The 21,455-nt window shown below is 50.2% G+C and overlaps 2 protein-coding genes and 1 pseudogene across 3 annotated transcripts in view; 1 reads left to right on the top strand and 2 right to left on the bottom strand.

Moving 5' to 3' along the window:
- LOC311531264 (C-type lectin domain family 2 member D-like) overlaps positions 1 to 21,455 on the bottom strand; it is a 188,589-nt pseudogene that overhangs the window by 25,657 nt on the left and 141,477 nt on the right. The window lies entirely within an intron of this gene.
- LOC311531266 (C-type lectin domain family 2 member D-like) overlaps positions 10,462 to 21,455 on the top strand; it is a gene marked incomplete at both ends in the record, with an annotated part of 432,379 nt that continues 421,385 nt past the window's right edge. Inside the window, 4 exon segments of the mRNA XM_084648536.1 lie at positions 10,462 to 10,477; positions 10,480 to 10,502; positions 10,506 to 10,554; positions 11,124 to 11,222. Of these exon segments, the coding sequence (XP_084504662.1) occupies positions 10,462 to 10,477; positions 10,480 to 10,502; positions 10,506 to 10,554; positions 11,124 to 11,222 (187 nt within the window).
- The window catches only part of LOC311531238 (butyrophilin subfamily 1 member A1-like), a 42,977-nt gene continuing 39,434 nt past the window's right edge, over positions 17,913 to 21,455 (bottom strand). Inside the window, 3 exon segments of the mRNA XM_084648471.1 lie at positions 17,913 to 19,553; positions 19,556 to 19,564; positions 20,849 to 20,881. Of these exon segments, the coding sequence (XP_084504597.1) occupies positions 19,048 to 19,553; positions 19,556 to 19,564; positions 20,849 to 20,881 (548 nt within the window). The 3' untranslated portion in view covers positions 17,913 to 19,047.

Here is a 21,455-nt window from a genome sequence, read left to right on the forward strand (position 1 = left end):
CAAACTCGGACTGTCCGAACCTGTTCATGTATTTTACCTGCTTTAACCTCTCAAGAACTTTCACATATAAAAGAAAGAAAATTAAATAAACGACATAGTTACACCGATATAGGGCTGTAGCGTAAACCCGACCTCAGAGTTGTCCCATTGAAATGGAATTATTCACAGCAGTAATTAAAGTTAAACATGAACGTAAGTGTTTCCAGGCCCAAGATTAAGGCCACAGGTTATGAGAGGTGCAGATGCAAGAAGAGAAGAGCTGTGCAAAAACTGAAATGCCACTTGGAACCTGGCCCAAACAATGCATCATGAAAAATAAACTCATCTTGTTATACAGTAACAGAGCTGGTTCAAAAAGGTTTTACACTGACAATGCAACCTTTGAACTAAAAATGCCACTTTGGATTACATTGATCATTTGAAAAAAGTTACCTCTTTAAAAAAAACATTTTGGATTTCTCTGCCCACTTGAGAGAGAATGTGGAGTTTTTCCCACCAAAATGAAACAAAAATTTGATCATTAAAAACATTTCCAAATAAGTTTGAAGAATATGGGGGGGGAGAGTGGTTTCTTCTTCAACTTTCATGAACCTCTCCACCCTCGCTATGTCTGTCTGTATGTACATGAATGATAAATATGTCCGCTACTGAAACTTTTCCAAACAACGGCTCTCATCAGGAGCACTGAGGTCACATTACGCAGAGAAACACCCAGGCCTGCAGGGTTCACATTCTCCAAGACATAAACCGCCCCAAGACGGGAATGTCACACACAACACAGTGTGACTGGCCCGGGTTGGTTCCGTGCATGTTTTGCTGTTGCTGGCAAATTGTGCTGTTTTAAGGTGCGGGGGGAGTTATATTTGAAATGAGTTCTTCATCCTCTCCCACTCTCATCTAGGGGTCCCGGAACAGGGGAGACCAGGGCCCACCACTTTTTACTGGCCATAAGTGTGAGTGACTGGATGATGGGGGAGAGAAGGGAGTGAGCGGGGGCAGTGTTTTGGGGGCAAAGGGGCGGCATGAAGTGGGAGCTCAGGGAAAAAGGCGGTGTGAGGGGGGGCCTCAGGGAAAGGAGCGGTTTGAGGGGGCAGGACCTCGAGGAGAAGGGGTGGCACAGGGGCTGGGCCACAGTTTGGGTGCCAGCAGCCCCCCCACACACACTTTTAGGAAGCTTTTGCCCATCCTGCCCTCATCCCAAATTAATTTGTTGCAGTAAGAAAACTTTGAGCAACAAGGAGACTTAGAGACGCACAATATAACTGCCAAAATCCTCACCTGCCCCTCGAGCTGGGCAAACAGAATTTTTTGGTAGCTGGCAATTCCAAAAAAGAGTTGGAAAAAAACCGGTTTCAGGTTGAACAAAACTAACATTTTTTCCAAATTTTTGATGAACCAAAAAGCTTTAAAAAAAAACAAAACAAAACAAAAAGACCCAGGAACATTTCAAGGGTTGTAACTTTTTGAATCTTTAAAATAAAATTGAAGGACATTTTTAAACAAAAAAATGTTTCAAACTGAAAAATCTAAATGGTTTGTTTGGAAAGCGTCTAAACGAAATGCTTCGACTTTTTAAGAACTGTGGGGAGGGTCTGGACGTGAACAATTCAGCAGACCGGATACGAATTCGCAAACAGGTCTCCTTCCCCATTATCCAGGACTGAGTTTCGATTCCTGTTTCTGGTTCCCTGGGCCTGGTCCCCGTCCCTGTCACACACTGCGGGGAGCTCAGATTCCTGGGAATCCTGCCGACTTCCAGGCTGCGGGGAGGGATGAGTCAGCAGCTTCCTGAAGACGAGTCGCGAGTAGGCAAACACTTTCCCTCTACCTTTCCAAAACCCACATCGGTACAGTAAGACTAGCACCCCCACCGCTGCCACCACTCCATGCACCAGGAGACGATTCCAGGACACTGGCTCTGAAACAAAAGAGAGAGAAAGGCCCCATGACTAAGGGACTTCGTTAAATCATCCCACTGCTGCCATGAGGATCCCAGAAGATGAAGACATTCCTGGGATACAGGAAGAGCTGAGTTGGGTCGTGTGCACATGGGCACCACTCAGAACAGCGGGAATGAGATCTCCAGGCTCATTATCCCCATCGGCCAACCTGACGGAGGGAGAAAGGTGAGCCCGGCAAAGCAGCCCCGTTACAGAGTCTGGGAACCGTGATTTTTAAGATGCTCCAGGATGGGGTCCCTCAGCTCTTAAGGTTAGAGGGAACGGTTAGGATCATCTCCTCCAGCGTCTTCTGAAGCCTGGGGAAAGGCTAGCCGTGGTGGGAAGGGTGGGGTTTGAAGATGTATCCATGAAAATGGGGGGTGGGGTCGCTAGCACATTGCTGACAGGTGAGGGGCACGATTGGTTTCTTTGCCTTGAGGAGGGGTCTCAGCTTTTAAAAGTTTTGGGAAGAATAATTTAGTCTGAGCCCTGGCATAACCCAGGCCAGAGAACGTCGCCTACTGATTCCTGCACCCACTCCAGTGATTTATGACACTGACTTGGCATTGAGAAGGATTTTATCATAGGCTTAAATCCAGTTGCAGAAGGGAAAGGGCATTAGAAGCTGAAAGACCCCAGAAATGGCTCTGGTTTTCTACTCAAAATAACCACCCGGGGCTGATTTTCCCCAGCCCAGCGCCTTGCAGTCATGCACCCACCACCTAGTGAATTTGGTGTGCAGGCAGGCTCCCAAATCCAGACAGTGGCACTTCACATCCACTTTGCCCTGGCATCAGGGACTGCCCTGAGCGCCCATCCTGCAAACACTTACGCACCTGAGCCCTCCCACTGCGATCCAAGGCTACTCCTATGGATGGAGTTAAACACGTGGCTAAAGCATTTGCAGAGGTTCCAGAGAGCTGAGGCTCCATGTAAAAGGAACATTACTTCAGTTATTCCAATCTTGGGTTTATGAGATGCTCCTGCTCGCCCCCTCCCTTCACAGCTGAGTCTCCCACCCAGTGGAATTCTCCAAGGAACTTCCCACTCTGAGACCCTAGACACTGTGTCCAGCGCTAGCTGTCCCTCTGGCCCAATCCCATGCTTCAGGACATAGTCTGAATGCCACGGAGGTCAGTAATGAATTCCCCACCTGCATTTACAGCATGGTAAAACTAGCCATGTATGTTACAGCGGTTCTTGCTTTTCCTGGAAGCATCAGATATTGTCCCCTGGGCTGGACCAGACAGGACAGCAGCCTGAAATGCCCTACGGCATTGGCTTGAACTCAGACTGACCCTGTGGAAAACAGGCTACAGCTCCCTTTAAAAAAAAATAAAAATAAAAAAATAATTCATAAGGAAGACTAGAGGTAAAATTCCCAAGTCCACTTAAGTCACTTTGGTGCTTTTGAAAATTGTGCCCTCTAAACTCAGCCCCGATCCCTGTAGCGGCCACTCCTGTAAGCTGTCAAGTTCTGGCCCATTCCTGTAAGTTTGCGTTTGTGGCGTTTTTAATACAAGCCGCATTACATGCCACAAAGAACCCTGGGTGGTAAATTTTGAAATACAACAAGAACAACAGGAAGAGGAAAAATATGCTCCAGACATGCAAGTTGATCAAGTTCGTGTTGTCATAGGAAACTTAACTTGTGTGTCCGAACCGCACAACATTACTGCTGCACTCATATTGGTTTTGCATCTCATTATTTTTAAATAGCAAAGAGAAAAAAATAATGGGCTTAATAACGGTGCCATCTGGGCTTTGAGTTTTACCAACTCTTCACAGCAGAAGAAAGATTGGCGTTCTCCATTGCCTTATGCCTGGGTCTGAATTCTCAGCAGTGCCAAGTTTTCACTTGGCTCAGCAGAGAGGGATGAGAAAAGGGGGCTTGAAGTCACCCTTTTGTTCCCCCAAGATTTGGCTGGCTGGTGCCTGAAATAGCACCTGACATAAAACGTAGAGCACCGTTGAGGCTGCTCTAAGTTACACTGGCTGTCGTGGCAGCAGTTCTGAGCCAGCATTATGCACCACACTCTCTTTGCTACCACACCAAGTCCCCAGACTAAAGATTGGGAGGAGGCAGGTGACATAGGGAGACACACCAGCTTTGTGCAACCGAAGAATTTCTAAGCTGCCCCTTATGGGCAGTTGGCATGAGGCCCAGGATCAAACTCCTTGTGCCGTGATGGGTGGGTGAGGGAAGAGTTCTGGGCCCCAATTCAGTCATACCCTGATCCTGGTGTGTGTCATTTACACTAGTGTCTGCAGTTCTTTTGGTATTTCATGCTCACTTTGCATCAGTGTAAAGGTGACACAAACAAAGTGCAAGGCAACAGAGAGTCCAGCCCCCGCCCTCCCCCCACACTGATCGCTTTAACTAGAAGTTTCAATTGCAACCAAAATTGTGGAGAGATTTAAAAAAAAAACAACCCAGAATCACAGGAGCTCTGGTAATCAAGTGATCCATCCCCTGTCACCCATTCCCAGCTTCTTGAAAATATAGACTAGGGAAACCATCCCTGCCCATGCTAGCTAATAGCAGTTGAGGGACCTGTCCTCCATGAAATTATCTAGTTCTTTTTTGAACCCTGTTATAGTCTTGGCCTTCACAACATCCTCTGGCAAGGAGTTCCACAGGTTGACTCTCCATTGTGTGAAGAAATACTTCCTTTTGTTTCTTTTAAACCCGCTGCCTCTTAATTTCATTGGGTGACCCCTGGTTCTTGTGTTATGAGAAAGAGTAAACAACACTTCCTGATTTACTTTCTCCACATCAGTCATGATTTTTTACACCTCTATCTTATCCCCCATTAGTCATCTCTTTTCCAAGGTGAAAAGTCCCAGTCTTATTAATCTCTCCTCACACAGAAGCTGCTCCACGTCCCTCATCATTTTTCTCACCCTTTTCTGTACTAATGGAGGCAGCGAGGCCTAGAGCGCTGGACTCGGAGTCCCGTTGCTGTGGGAAGTGTCTGTACTAAAGGGCTGCAGCAGCTATCTAGACAAATTGGAGGATTGGGCCAAAAGAAATCTGATGAGGTTCAATAAGGATAAGTGCAGGGTCCTGCACTTAGGACGGAAGAACCCAATGCACAGCTACAGACTAGGGACCGAATGGCTAGGCAGCAGTTCTGCGGAAAAGGACCTAGGGGTGACAGTGGACGAGAAGCTGGATATGAGTCAGCAGTGTGCCCTTGTTGCCAAGAAGGCCAATGGCATTTTGGGATGTATAAGTAGGGGCATAGCCAGCAGATCGAGGGACGTGATCGTTCCCCTCTATTCGACATTGGTGAGGCCTCATCTGGAGTACTGTGTCCAGTTTTGGGCCCCACACTTCAAGAAGGATATGGATAAATTGGAGAGAGTCCAGCGAAGGGCAACAAAAATGATTAGGGGACTGGAACACATGAGTTATGAGGAGAGGCTGAGGGAGCTGGGATTGTTTAGCCTGCAGAAGAGAAGAATGAGGGGGGATTTGATAGCTGCTTTCAACTACCTGAAAGGGGGTTCCAAAGAGGATGGCTCTAGACTGTTCTCAATGGTAGCAGATGACAGAACGAGGAGTAATGGTCTCAAGTTGCAGTGGGGGAGGTTTAGATTGGATATTAGGAAAAACTTTTTCACTAAGAGGGTGGTGAAACACTGGAATGCGTTACCTAGGGAGGTGGTAGAATCTCCTTCCTTAGAGGTTTTTAAGGTCAGGCTTGACAAAGCCCTGGCTGGGATGATTTAACTGGAAATTGGTCCTGCTTTGAGCAGGGGGTTGGACTAGATGACCTTCGGGGTCCCTTCCAACCCTGATATTCTATGATTCTATGATTCTATCGTGTTTTAAGTGCAGACAGAGCCTGAGCCGTAAAGCAGGTTCCTTCCCACCTCCTCCCTTTGCAGAAAACACCCCTCGGCTTCAACATCGACAGAATCCTCATGCAAAGCGATTTCTTCTCCAGGCCGTCTACAAGCCTCTCTCCTTGCAACTTGAAGAAAACTGAATGGTTGACAAACAGGGCCTCAGAGACCTGATCTGCTACATGCCCCGCCTACCCGTGACAGGCACCCATAACTAGCTTTCAAGCTCCTTCCCCTCTCTCCCTGCACGGGCACAGTGTGATCTGCTTGGCGTCTGAGTCTCACACCGGCTGAGCAGCAGGCAAACCTAGAATGAAAGTGGTTCATAACGTGGTCATTTGATCTCCCCCAAAGGGCTGGGGGTCGCCCTGCACTCTGCTGGAGAACTCTCAGCCATCTAAAAAAAGAACAGGAGGACTTGTGGCACCTCAGAGACTAATAAATTTATCTGAGCATAAGCTTTCCTGAGCTACAGCTCACTTCATCGGATGCATTTAAAACCCTGCTGCAGTGATCTGAGCAGCCTTGGCTGTATGGAAAGCAGATCAACTTTAGCTGGTTGGGGGTTTTGTTAGGGGGAGGAGGGGATCTCAGAAATCCCTTGTCCAAATGGCCCTGTGCCCCCCCCCCCCCCGAGGCACACAAACTGTCAAGGCTCCAAGTCAGCGGGTGGATTTCAGAGCAGGCAGGAGATCGGTGCTTTAGGCAGAGAGCTGGCGCTTTGCTAGAATAAAATCTCTTCAGCTGCCCTCCAGTAAGATCCCGTCCTTCAGCGCCTCGTCCTCAGTGCTTGCTTGGGACCCCAAGTGAGGGTCAGCCCCAGACCCCCCCCACACACGGCGGGCTGAGACACGCGGCGCTGCTGGGACGGCAGTTCAGAGGGGGCGTTAGGACACTTTGGCCCATCAGTTAAAAGACAAAGAAACGAAGTCTGCCCTGGGGACCAACGGAGACGTCTTCTCTCACTGCAGAGAAAAATCACTTCCCCTTCCACCCCAAAACGATCCGCGCTCGTGATTTGCTGCCCAGCAGCAGAGCTCTTGTCTCGGGAGGCAACTTCAGCTCCTGCAGGTTACCCGCCTATTTTGCCCCCCTTAACCCTCCTTCCATCTGGTCCGCGCACAGCCCCCTCCCCAATAGACCCCGCGCGACTCCCTCCCCCATCTGGTCAGCAGACAGCCCCCACCCCAATAGACCCCGCCCCATCCCCTCCCCAATACCCCCACCTGATCAGCGCACAGCGCCCTCCCCAATAGACCCCACCTGCCCCCGCTCCCATCTGGTCAGTGCACAGCCCACTCCCCAATAACCCCACCCAAACCTCCTCCCCCATCTGGTCAGCACACAGCCCCCTCCCCAATAGACCCCGCGTTCCCCAGTGTGATCGATGCACCCACCCAACTCTTCTCCCCCCCGAACCCGGCACCTCCCTGCTCGCCCTCTCCCCGATCCGTGCACAACACCAGCCCCTCCTCACCTGCTGGAGGAGACCCCCAGCCCCCAATCGCTCCGTGGGCAGCCGGCGCCTGGAGCCCGGCTCGCAGCTCGCCCAGGCCAATGTCCCCTGGAGCCAGAGCCCCCCCCCCCCCCCCCCCCGCCCGGGGAGCGGGCTCAGAGTGACCCCGGTGGGCAGGCAGAGGGAGCAGCGAGGGGACGGGCTGCCCCGCTGGGAGCCGCCAGGCTCGGGGAGAGGGTCCCGCGGCTGCAGCCCCGCTCAGCTGGGCAGGTCAGCAACACGGAAGGGAAACGCACCCAGCTGTCTGCCACCAGGGAGCTTCTTTTCCATGGGTCCAGATGATGAAGATGTCAACAATATAGCGTAAGTAGAGTAGGGGCATTAGGGGATGAGAGCTGAGGAAGCGTTGTTCTAAGTCAGCCATAAAAATGTTGGCATACTGTGGGGCCATGCGGGTACCCATAGCAGTGCTGCTGATTTGAAGGTATACATTGTCCCAAATGTGAAAGAGTTATGGGTGAGGACAAAGTCACAAAGTTCAGCCAGCATGTTTGCCGTGATATTATCGGGGATACTGTTCCTGATGGCTTGTAGTCCATCTTTGTGTGGAATGTTGGTGTTGAGAGCTTCTACATCCATAGTGGCCAGGATGGTGTTTTCAGGAAGATCACCGATGGATTGTAGTTTCCTCAGGAAGTCAGTGGTGTCTGGAAGATAGCTGGGAGTGCTGGTAGCATAGGGCCTGAGGAGGGAGTCTACATAGCCAGACAATCTCGCTGTCAGGGTGCCAATGCTTGAGATGATGGGGCGCCCAGGATTTCCAGGTTTAAGGATCTTGGGTAGCAGATAGAATACCCCAGGTCGGGGTTCCAGGGGTGTGTCTGTGCTGATTTGTTCTTGTGCTTTTTCAGGGAGCTTCTTGAGCAAATGCTGTAGTTTCTTTTGGTAACCCTCAGTGGGATCAGAGGGTAATGGCTTGTAGAAAGTGGTGTTGGAGAGCTGCCAAGCAGCCTCTTGTTCATATTCCGACCTATTCATGATGACAACAGCACCTCCTTTGTCAGCCTTTTTGATTATGATGTCTGAGCTGTTTCTGAGGCTGTGGATGGCGTTGTGTTCTGCACGGCTGAGGTTATGGGGCAAGGGATGCTGCTTTTCCACTATTTCAGCCCATGCACGTCTGTAGAAGTCCAGTCTGTTGTTTCAACCTTCAGGAGGAGTTCACCTAGAATCCTTCTTTTTGTAGTGTTGGTAGCAAGGTCTCTGTGGGTTAGTATGTTGTTCAGAGGTGTTTTGGAAATATTCCTTGAGTGGGAGATGTTGAAAATAGGATTCTAGGTCACCACAGAATTGTATCGTGTTCGTGGGGGTGGAGGGGCAGAAGGAGAGGCCCCGAGATAGGACAGATTCTTCTGCTGGGCTAAGACTATAGTTGGATAGATTAACAATATTGCCGGGTGGATTAAGGGAACCACTGTTGTGGCCCCTTGTGGCATGTAGTAGTTTAGAGAGTTTAGTGTCCTTTTTCTTTTGTAGAGAAGCAAAGTGTGTGTTGTAAATGGCTTGTCTAGTTTTTGTAAAGTCCAGCCATGAGGAAGTTTGTGTGGAAGGTTGGTTTTTTATGAGAGTATCCAGCTTTGAGAGCTCATTCTTAATCTTTCCCTGTTTGCTGTAGAGGATGTTGATCAGGTGGTTCCGCAGTTTCTTTGAGAGCGTGTGGCACAGGCTGTCAGCATAGTCTGTGTGGTATGTAGGTTGTAATGGAGTTTTTACCTTCAGTCCTTTTGGTATGATGTCCATCTGTTTGCATTTGGAAAGGAAGATGATGTCTGTCTGTATCTGTATGAGTTTTTTCATGAAGTTGATAGATTTCCACTCCATACGGCTAAATTCAGTGCCTTGCACCATGACAGGTTTCAGAGTAGCAGCCGTGTTAGTCTGTATTTGCAAAAAGAAAAGGAGTACTTGTGCACCTTGTTTGATGCAATAGAGAAGGGGGAGCCGGGTTAAATGGAGGCGGGGCTGAGGGCAGGGGGCATGTGCATCGGCCGCTGTCGTGAGGAAATCGGGCACTGGCGTTTCAGCTGTGGCTGAGGTCGTGCTGTGGCTGTGAACTCACCCGGCGGGATGCGGCTGCAAGCCGGCCTGGCTGGTGCGCGGGACCTCACCTCCTTCCCCACGGCTGCGCCGCTGGGCGCTATTCCTGTGGGTGAGACGCTCCTGGTCCCAGGGGTCCCTGAAAGAGCCACCCAGGGCTTGGGAGGGAGGGTGGGTGCTGCTGGCTGCTCCGCGGTGGCTCGCTCTCTGCGCGGCGGGGTTTGCGGGCTGGTTACAGTCACAGCCGGGCTGGGGCGAGGGGGCACAGTGGGCCCGAATGGGGCGGTGGCCGGGAGGGGAAGGGCTCGGGGCTGGGGACTGAATGGGGGTCGGGGCTCCAAATAGGGAGAGTGGGGCTGGAATGGGGGCGGAGCTCGGGCGGGTGTCTAGGAACCGCATGGGGGTGGGGCTCCAAATGGGGGGCTCGGGCGGTGGCTGGGGACCGCATGGGGAGGGCAGCGCTGTGGCAGGGTCAGTTCTTGGCCGAAGGGAGGTGGATTCTGGGCCAAAAGGGGGCGATTCGGAGGGCGGGCCCCGGGCCGAAGGACGGGGGGGGTTCGAGAGCCCCCCCGGGAAGGGAAAGGAAGGGTCGGGCAGAGGAGCGCAGGACACTGGTTCAAGTCCCGCCCTGCCAGGAGGGGGCTGGGCCAGGGACAGGGCTGTTTCGAGCCCCAGCCCCGTCCCCTTATGATATCCCTACTCACACTTACTTCAAGGAGGATTGTGTGTGTGAGGAGGGTCTTCTCCCCCACCCCCCAGCTGGGTGCCTGTCACTGGTGGGCGGGGCCTGTAGGAGATCAGGTCTCTGCGGCCCTGGGGGCGGAGGGGCCGATAGGAGTTAAGGGGTTTTAATCATCATGGCACCACCTCTGGCATACTGCATACTGGGCAGGCAACGAGAAACCACAAATGGCCTCCCCCACCCCTGACCTGTCCTGCTTGGTCTGTCTCGGGTTCAGATCGGCTGGAGAGTCTGGAGCAGGGACGGGGAGCCAGGGCCAGGACCTCTGCCTCGGCTTTGCTGCTGCCAAATCGGACCCACTCAGACCGAGAGGAGCTGACCCCAGCCCAGCACCTGCAGCAGCGTCTGTGGCCTGAGTGTCGCTGAGAGGGACAATGGGGCCAGCAGCTGGGTTGCTGAGAGCGAAGAGCCGCTGTAGGAGTTGTGTGTTAATGGCAATGGACACCTGGAGCCTGGAGGGAACCCAGGTAATGGGGCATCTCTGCCTGGGGGCAGGCTGGAGAGAGACACTGAGACTGCCTGGAGTGCTGGAAGGGGGCGTGGCCCTCCCACTTTTTGTCAATGGCCCCGCCCCTCCCCCTCCTCTTCCCCCTGAGGTCCCCCCACCCCACCTCTGGCTGGCAGCTGCAGTGCAGACAGTTGCAGGGAGCTGTGGATGACCCTCCACTTGCCTGGGGTGGGGGGCCGAGAGCAGCCCTGGTCCGTATCCCTCCCCGCAGGCTCCCTGCCCAGAGCAGGGGGAGTGTCTGTACTTCCCCACAGCTGCTGCTCTTACCATGGCCCTGCTGCTGCTCTGAGGCCCTGCTACCCAGCCAGAGCCGGATCTTGGTAACAGCCCCAGGGTAGCTCTAGGGAGCCATGGACCCTCCATATGCCCTTGGTGAGGGAGTCTGCCTGACCCTCTGGGCTCCCCTCCCAGAGTGTCTGACGGAAGGAGAAATCGACAGAACGGTGCATGTTCCAGGGCAGCTCCAGCCCCGGTGCTGTCAGTGAGATGTGTCCTCCCAGCCCTGCCTGACGGGTCTGTCTGTTTCAGACCCTCCTTGTAACTGCCAGAAAAGTCCAACCCCTAGAGTTGTGGTTGCACTGACAGTTGTATCGTCTCCTTTGATCGCTGCCATCATTGCTCTGGCAGGTGAGTTCCCGGCTTCCGCCCCGCTCCCTTCCCCTCCATCTACGATCTCCGTGCATCCCATTCCCCCGTGACCTACCACGGTCCCTCTCTCCTCCCGGCCTGTCCGGCTTCTGCCCCTTGGACAGAGGATTCCTGGGGGATGTTCCTCCCCGACCCTCCTCCTGCTCCCTCCCAGACTCCTGCACCTGGGCACTCTCTGTGTCGGGACGATTTGACTGACATTAGCCCCCCCAGCCCATCTCTGAGCACTTTGGACCCAAGTCGCCTTTGCCATGCGCCATGAAACAGTCCCTGACCGGGGTGTCCAATGGGACAGGGTGCAGCACATCCCTGAGCCCTTTGCCTTCCCTGTGTTGCTCTGAGGTTACCAGCCTGGCCTTCCTGGATCTTCAGGTCACGCCTGTGGCCGGGCGGCAGGTGCTGCCGTGTTATTGAAATGAGCCGTAGAATTAAGTCTAGACCCCTCCACCAGCGCAGTGTGGAAACCCCCCAATCGCTGAGCTTGGCCATGAAGGGTCCCTTAGCACCATTCACACCCCCGGGCTGCCCAGACAGTGTGTGCTTGTGCAGAGGGCGTCTGTTTGCGGTGAACATGAACCCTGCTGTATCCCCCCGTCGTCTGGCGCAGGGCGTGCTGGAGACTGTCGGGGATGGGATTTCTCTACTGCCCTGGGATCTGATCACTGGGCCCCAGGAGGGTTTAGCAGCTGGCAGAGGGGATTGAATCCAGGTCTGTCTGCATTAGGAATCCTCTGTGCCGATGTCATGACATCCGTGCAGTTGAATTGGTGCAAACCGCTAAAGCAGACGCACTGCACTGGTGCACAAAGGAGCTTGCCTTGGTGCAGTTCGCTGCAGGAAGTTACCAGAGCGAGCCGCACTGCTCCAGCGCATCTCCAGGAGGTGCTTGCCCGGATGTCACTGCAACACTGTGATTATACTGGTGCAGATTGCTCTGATATAGATGGGCCCTGAATCCCAGCTCCCTGCTGTAATGGCAGGCTGTTGAAATGGGCAGCATTGGCTCTCACTGTGTAAGGTGGGAATCTGTGAGCTTAGGGTTGGTTACACACCTGCAGGTGCAGGGAGCTCTGCAGAACATGTGGCATCTGAGCTGGAGATGGATGGTGGAGACAGCCTGTGCCATCAACTGTTAGTCACTGACTTCTCTGCTCAGTTCAGTAGGGCAGGGGTGTGGGCTACCGTGCACTGGACAGTTAAATCTACAGGGTCAGACATGCCTTGTGCGTGAGTGAACACATGCTCATTTTCTGATCACCGCTGCCACGTTTCCTAAGTCTTCCCGACTTAGAGTGCCTGTTCCTTTTAAATAGTACCATGCCGGCAGAGCTGAGCTACATCGGTGTGGTTTTCTTTGAAGTCGCAAAGTGTATTCTTTCGCTAAGAACATAAGAACAGCCTTACTGGGTCAGAGCAAAGGTCTATCCAGCCCAGTATCCTGTCTGCCGACAGCGGCCAATGCCAGGCGCCCCAGAGGGAGTGAACCTAACAGGCAATGATCAAGTGATCTCTCTCCCGCCATCCATCTCCACCCTCTGACAAACAGAGGCTAGGCACACCATTCCTTACCCATTCTGGCTAATAGCCATTAATGGACTTAACTTCCATGAATTTATCCAGTTCTCTTTTAAACCCTAGCCTTCACAACCTCGCCTTCACAACCTCCCCAGGCAAGGAGTTCCAGAGGTTGACTGTGCGCTGTGTGAAGAAGAACTTCCTTTTATTTGTTTTAAACCTGGTGCCCATTAATTTCATTTGGTGGCCCCTAGTTCTTGTGTTATGGGAACAAGTAAATAGCTTTTCCTTAGTCACTTTCTCTGCACCACTCATGATTTTATAGACCTCTAACCACTGTGTTTACATCTCATGTTATTGTAGCTCTGTAAGTGGCTATGGGCCATCTCACTGCGTGGTGTTTGGGTAGGTTGCGATTGTTCATGGGGGTGGGGGGGAGAGGTGAAAGAGTTATAAATGTGACTGGGTATCAGAAAGTATTTCAAATAATCTAGTGCCAGAAAATGACCTTGAATGTGACAGCAGGTGGCTCCTCTGGGACCTTCTGCTAAGAAAAGCAAAACAGAGAAAGAAAAATGAACACTTCAGCACCAGGGGGAAAGGCAGTTTACTGTGTTTCTGAAGCCATCTGATTCCATTTCTGAGCAAGTTGCAGTGTGAGAGAGAAATTCATCAAATTGAAATGTATGTCGTGCAACATCCATACTGCACTTGTGCAAGGGAAGTTGAACAAAATTATCACGGTGAGTTTCAGAGGCGCAAGCTGTTAAATGATGCAAAAACCAAGCTGAAAAGACAACAGTAACGGCTCAGATTTTGTTGTTACTGTTATCATTATTATTACTGGGCTAGGTTGATTGGGTTTTTTTGTCTGTGAAAGAAATTTTGGACATATTGGCAGATACCTTCTTTCATTATTATTTGGACTTCTATTATGTAAAGGATTTTTAAATTTAGTTCAGAATTGTTGTAATGCAGTCCACCTTTGACCAAAAAAGCAAAAGAACAACAAAAAAGACAAGACTGCGCAAAGCACTGGTTTGTTCTGTGTTTAGGTCCAGTAAAGATAAGACACAACTGTACCTTATATTTATTATTGAGTCTGCAAAAAATCCCTATGTAAATATGCACATGTAATTTATTTGTTTGTTTTTCCTACAGTTAGTTAAGTATTGTCAGAACCGCATGCTGAGGCTGCCAAAAATTTGTGAGAACCCCAGCTCTAGAAAGTGTGAGGATTTTGTTTTCTATGTAACCATTACTTTCCAGTATTTATTCACTCTCGCTTGCATCTCTGTTCTTTGATAATAAACTCATTCCTGTTTTCTGTATATCTAAGTGCTGTGTTCTCAATAGAGTGGTTGGCCTGAATTGAATCTTACAAGCTGCTGTGGACCGCGCCTCTGGGGTTAGAGTCACAGTTCTGCATGTGCTCCGTGGAACGGGCTGAACACTCCAGAGGGACGCTCAGAGGCTTTGGGGGTGTCTATCGCTAACCTGTACACAGAGAGCGAGGCCTGCAGGGGGCTGGAAGGTCGGGCTTGCGCTGCCAGGAGTGGTGAATTAGCCTCTTAAGTCCCCTTGTGAATCCAGCCCTACCGTTCATTGGGACAAGTCCTCAGCTCCCTGAAGCTGTCCCGTTACCCAGGTCGCACGGTGCAGGTTTCCTCTCACCCATCAGACTTCGTTTTTAAAGGAAAGCTGAGATGCAGGAGATCAAGGTGGCGCTTCCAATGAACAAGTACCAGGTCACCCTCCCCATGGGATTCAGCCTCGTATGGTCCTTGCTCCAGACCCCCAACTCTGTGGGTCTCAAGCAGGGGTACACGTATCCCTGGGGTACACAGAGCTCTTCCGAGGAGTAGGTCAACTCATCTAGATATTGGCCTAGTTTTACAACGGGCTACATAAAAAGCACTAGCGAAGTCAGTGCAAACTAAAATTTCAGACAGACACTGACTTGTTTACACTGTTCTATATGCAATACACTGACATGTAAGTACAATACTTATTTCCAATGGATTTATTTTATAATTGAATGGTAAAAATGAGAGTCAGCCATTTTTCAGCAATAGTGGCTGTGGCAACATTTGTATTTTCATGTCGGATTTTCAAAGCAAGTCATTTTTAAGCCACGTAAAACTTGGGGTACGCAAGAGAAATCAGACTCCTGAAAGGGGTGCAGTGGTCTGGAAAGGTTGAGAGCCACTGCCCTAACTCATCTCACAGCCTGGGACGTCTTCTCGACTGACGCTCCGCAGGAAAGCTAGAGATGAAAGACAACACCAGAGCCCAGCTTCCCAGTACAGGGAGGGAGAGGAAAGACTCACCCCGGCCTTTCCTTGTTACAGGGACCCACAGTGACACGGACTCTCTCTCACTCTGCAGCTTCTCAGGCTCTGCAGATGGGAACAGCTACGGGTGGATAAAAGGCAGCCAGGTTCTGTCTGAGACGTGTGCCGCGGAGCTCAAATGGATCTACCAGAAAGAAGCGGCCATGATATAAACAGCGCAACTGAGGATCCACATTTGTGTATCTGTAATGAGAATTACCTCCCTGTGAAGACTCCTGGGTAGGGCCCTACCAAATTCACCCATCCAGTTTGGTAAATTTCACGATCATGAGATTTTTAAAAGTCTTTTAAATTTCACAGTTTTAGCTATTTCAATCTGAAATGTCACCCTGTTGTAACTGTGTGGATCCCATCCCAGAAGAGAGTCATGGGGGGTCTCAAGGCTATTGGGGGAGGGGTGTCACGGTATTGCGACCCTGACTTCGGCACTGCTCCTGGCAGTGGTGCTACCTTCAGAGCTGGGCTCCCGGCCGGCGGCCACGGAGCTTTCTGCTGCTGGGGGAGGTTCCTGGAGGTGGCTCTGATCTGGCCCTGGGAGCAGCCCATGCAGGGGACGAGGTCCTGTTCCTCCCCAGCCCAGCCCGAACTTGCAGCTAGTTCCTGGCACACGATAGGAGCCCCTGCCCGGGACGCTCCCAGCCCTGCCCCTCCCCCGTTCCAGGGTCCAGCCCTGCCACTAGGATAGTCCACTAGGATGCTGGCAGGGGGGTAAGCCTTGGGCAACAGGGTTAAAAGTGGCAGAGAAATAAGCCACTGGGCGTTTCTTTTCTCCGTGCATCTGAGTGAGAACTCCAAGTGCACACCTAGATTGTACGAGGCAGAAAAGGGTAAAAGGCTTAGAATAGTCAGGCAGCCCTAAGGCAGGGGCAGAAGCCAAACCCTGTTTGAGGGAAACAAAGACTATCCTAGCTCTGTATCTAGTTAATGTTCACCTGAATTTCCCCCAAATCGAGCATTTGATTCTTGACAATGTTTCATACAGAGAAACTCCAGGCAGGGAGTGAGAGTCCTATGATGAGCACATTTCCAATGCCCACCCTGGTAGCTTACTAGCTCTCTCCATTGCTTTCTATGCCATTGTGTAATGTCCTACAAGGCTTCCTCAGGGCTTCAAGGTTTCCTTCTTGAAACTTGAAACTTGATCAGGTAACAGGCCCCTGATCTGATTACCCAAAACCCCCAACCAGAACCTACCTACCTGCCTACTTACTTATTTTTTAATGAATTAACCCTGAAATTCTCACCATGCTGTATCTTTGGTCTGGGTTTGTTGCTAGAAGGAGCTTCTCAGTAATATGAAGATGGAATAAAAACATACCAGATTGATGACAAAGTTCAAACATGTTGGCCTTGTCTTGACACAGAATGTAATATGGGGTGATTATTTCTTCCCTGCATGGGGGGCAATGTTTAAATGTTTATGGCAATGCCATAAAATTATGAAAAAAGGTACCAAGTGGTAATATTGCACAAAATTACCCCCTCCACACAAAAAATTAATAGTAAATTATAAAAATACTGTAAAGGCACATCTGTCTCCAACATGTGTCTTAACCACAAAATACAGGTTGTGTGTCAATGCTCATAAAAATTAAAAAAACTTACACATATAAAAAAATTGGGATCCCTTTAGTTTCCAGGAAACGCAAACCCATAAAAAAAGGTTAACACTTTCATAAACATGCACAAAATGTAGGTATCAACAAAATCACATTATTTAAAAAAAATGCCCAACATGTAAAAATTGAGCTCCCTATGGAAGACTCCAGCAGAAACCATCCCTCTACTAATAATCAAGCCATAAAAGACCCATTCAATCCCTAACACTCTTAAGAAAGTATAACTATATTTGTAACTTGTGCAGAGGTCTGTATAAAGTTTCTGTATGCTTGGGTAATTATAACTTTAATAAAACTTATAAAATAAAATAAACCTTGCATTGGTAAATGTATGTGTGGTCACTACCTTTGGTCTTTGTGTTCCTAAAAACTCTAAATCTAAAGCAAGTAGCAAAGGTAACTTTCACTGTGTTAAGCTTAAAACTGTAGCTGCCAGAGCCGAACCCACGGTGGTGTAATACCACATTGCAAAATTCACTTTAAATAAAATTAAAGGCTACCCCCTGATAGCTGCAGCCCTCAATACCAGCTCCAGCACCACCTTCAGCACCATCCCCACTGCCTGCAGACCGACTTCCATGCTACCACGTCCAGCAGCCACTGGAAAACTCTGGGGTTGGTGGGCTCTGAGCAATGCATGGAGTGAAATGGGCAGATGTACCATGTGCATTCCACCCCCATAAAACAGCATTCAATAAGATCAACATTTTGACTAGGGGGAAGGAGAACTGGAGGTGCCCTTCTGACTTCCAGTTCCACTATTAGTGAGCCCATGGAGCTTGGACTTTAGCTATTGGTCCCCTTTTGCACAGGAAGAAAAGGAGGACTTGTGGCACCTTAGAGACTAACCAATTTACTTGAGCATAAGCTTTCGTGAGCTACAGCTCACTTCATCAGATGCTCATGCTCCAATAAATTGGTTAGTCTCTAAGGTGCCACAAGGACTCCTTTTCTTTTTGCAAATACAGACTAACATGGCTGCTACTCTGAAACCTGTCCTTTTGCACAGGGTTGCACTTTATTTCACACTGCACACTTCTGAAGAATTATTTGTGGACAGGAAGTTATGGTGCCTGCAATGGTCTTTGGGTTATTTCAGCATTTTGTTTTGTTAATGAATTGGCTGGCTTGGACAATACATTGGCATATGAGTGTCAGGAAATAAAGGAAGAGTCAGGAAGTTGTATCCAAAGATTTTAAATAAAATATCAGATTCTTTTAAAAGCAACAGCAAATAACCAAGAGCAAATCAGCACATAGGAAATAGACACAATGCCAATGTACAGCATTACAGTCCCTCATCACATCTCCACATCACCCAGTGCTGCAAGGATGTAGGTGTGTAAGCCATCCCTTGTTTCCCTTGTTCACCTGGACCCAACGTCTGTGATGACAGCAGGAGCGATGGAAGCTCCATAAAAGTGTGGGGAGCCACCGGCACCTAAACTCTGGCCCTGCCCTCCCCCACTACCCCTTTTCCCAATGCCCTGCTCCCACATCACCCCTTCCTCCTGAGCCCCCACCCTCACACCACCTCTGCCCCGTAAGGCCCTACCCCTGCTCACTCCTCTCTGCCCCCGCATCGCTTGCTCTTACGGCTTGTTAAAAGTTGGAGGGCATAGTCCCCCATTTTTAAAAGTGATGGGGCCATGGACCCCTGACTCCCCATTCCAGCACCCCTGGATGACAGGTGCACATTCTGGATGTCTGTATGGGACTGCAACCAGCAGTGTCTTTCTCCTTGCAGATGCTAGGCAGAGCACAGCAGACCACAGCCATATGGATGGCACTGGCTATGTTGGTGTCCAAATGGTCTGTAGGTGGCACCATATTGCCTTCAGCCTGCCAAATGTGCACTCCATGTCCCTAGAAATCCTAGTGCCAAACACGAAACTACAGCATTCATGTCAACACACGTGTATGGAGTACGGATCATGTGCAGCTCGGCAGTGTGGACTTTTACAAGTGGACTTGACTAATGTGTGCACATGCCTGCAAGGCAGGATGGAGCACACGCTGCAGTGTAGACACACCCTTAGCTACTAACCTGACCAGTGGCTAGAGTTCTCTTGGATTGCAGAGGCTAGTGACAGACAGGCTTCACAATCTTAGGACCAAGGAAATTGGCTTGTCTTCCTCCATCTCTGCTCTCAATGGCTCTTAAATCCAGGGACACCACCCCTCTCCCAGGTTTATAGAAACTGTGCATTACAGGCTCTGCAGAAACATTGGAGACCTCCAGCATCTTAGGATGAGGATGTGTGAGGCTAGACTGGCTGATGACAAGTGTCCCAGAGGGGTATTTCTTCCTGTGTCTCAGGGACACAGTCTGAGCTGTGATTGCAAATCCCAGACCCAGAGCCAAGGGTGGATTTTCTCCCCAGCAAAGGAAGCCGGTGGGAAAGTGAATATCAGTACCCCTTTATCAGCATCAAAAAATGCCACCTTCCCCACTTCATAGTCCAGAGAAACCCGGATCCTCTTGGGCACCTGCTTCAGGGCCAATGGGGAGCGAGGAGAAGTGACAGCGAGGTACTGATTCCCCCAATGGCCCACAGCCCAGATCCCCTCCTCAGTGCTAAATATGATCTCTCCTTTCCTCCTCACAGACTCTCTAGCGATCCCCACAGCCCAGTATCCCCCATGTCCCACCTCCACCTCCCAGTAATGTCTCCCTGAGTTGAACCCCTCATAGCCCAGCACACAACGTTCATATTCAAATCTCTTAGGATTGTCGAGGCAATCCAGCCGTGTGAATAGCCGTTTAACACTTTTGCAATCCACAGACAGGAGAAGATGGGGATGAACTGTGTCTGGATCCAAGTCACATTCTCTGGGAAAGAAAAAATCAGAGCATTAAGGGCAGAGCTCAGCCCTGCGGGAGAGTTTGATCATGTCAGTGACAGAATCTGCCCCAGATGGAGTGTGACTTAGGGAATCGCCTTCCTCCAGAATTTACCAGGTTGGAATGGGGAGCAGCTCTGAGATCTCAGCACAGTGCAGGGGAGAGTCACTCCCCTGACAGAGATGTGTCAGTAACAGAGTGAAGGGATCAGCTGGGCCAGGCCTCAGAATCAGGGTCTATCCCCTCCTGGCCCCACCTCTCCCCATGGAGGGGACTAGTATCCCTGGGGGGACACAGCAGATTATATGAAGTCAAGAATATTGACACAGCTCCCCCCCCCCCCCTGAAGTGCTTTATTTCCAGCATGAGTCCTTTTGTTTCCCAGCTGCTTCCTCCTTTCAATGTGATATAGGCCTCCTCACTCTCCTCCCCTCTCCAAATGCTGGATCTCTGACATGCTCCTTCCTCAGACAGCAACAGGCCACATGGGGCAAGGACTTGACATGCCTCAGATTTCACTGCTCAGCAGCAGGTCCCGTTTCTCCCAAGGGCGGCTGCTCTGGGGAACTGCACTCACCCTCCTGTTAATTGCTATCATCTTCAAAACTGCTCATCATCCCACCCTTCCCTTCCCTTCCCTTCCCTTCCCTTCCTCTCCTTCCCACCACCACCTTCACTCCCCCACCCATCTCTCCTCCACTGCTCGCTCTGGCTCATGTGCAGGAAGCAGGATCTTCCTCCCCTACATTTTATTTCCTCACTTACCCCAGCCCCTCTAGCTGTAATTCTAGTCAACACTTTTCCCATCTCCATCATCATGGTATCTAAACACCAGACACAGAATTCAGTTGCTCCTTGTCTGCAGAGCATAGCTCTGTCCCTCTCCCAGGCAGTGAGGGCTGAAGAAGAGTGAGGAGGAGACATGAGCAGGAGCAGGAAGGCAATTGATGGGAAGACAGGGCAGGCCTTGGCCCTGGGGTAGCAGCTGGGCAGGGTCATGTTCCATTGTACAATGACTGGGAGGTGCTCTCAGAAAGCCCTTCAGGGGGCAGGGCACATGCAGACAGAGGAGTGGGAGGAGCTGTGTATGATCTGGATGCATTGTGCTGTGGCAGGACATAGGCATAAAACCTGCCTCACATCCTGATGCGCACCAACATACAGGATGCTTGTGAGGTCTGCCCTGAACTACTCACTGCTGCAATCAAGGAGAAGGTGCAACATTTTCTTATGAAAGGTGATGGACATTGATACAGTATGATCTTCAATTACCTTTTTCCAGAGGGGCAGCAAGCTTTCTCCAGCCTGAAACCAACCACATAATCAGAGATGAGAATTCCCCAGAACAAATTCTCTAGGATTCAATAGGGTACAGAATGGTACACTGAGGGAAAAAATAGATTTATAATGTCTATCAGATGTTTATGATAAAATAAAGAATCAGAAACACACCTAGATTGTGTAAGTGCTTCTCTCACAGAGGCTACACCTTTAACACACTCTTTTGTATTATGTCAGGTTCCATTAACTATGCAACTGTCAAAAAACTTACGATCTGATTTTTCAACGGACACATTAGAATTAGGATGCAAAATACCTGGTCAGAAAAGCCTGAACCTGGTCCCACCGAGGTCAGTGAAAAATCTCCCATCTATTTCAGAGGGAGCAGAATAGAACATATATGTGCAGCAATCGTGAAAAGATGGCTGCACGTGCTTAACTTTACAGATCGGAGTCACTCCACTGAGTCCCATGAGTTCTACTCAGATACAGCAAGTCAAATCTGAAAGCTAATCCTAATTTTTGAATTAAAAGTGTTTTTCTTGACAAATTGCCTTTTTCAGAAACAAACATTTTTCTTCAAAACATTGCCAATTTA

The sequence above is a fragment of the Lepidochelys olivacea genome (genome assembly GCF_965140295.1).
Source record: "Lepidochelys olivacea isolate rLepOli2 genome assembly, chromosome: 14".
Lineage (NCBI taxonomy): Eukaryota > Metazoa > Chordata > Testudines > Cheloniidae > Lepidochelys > Lepidochelys olivacea.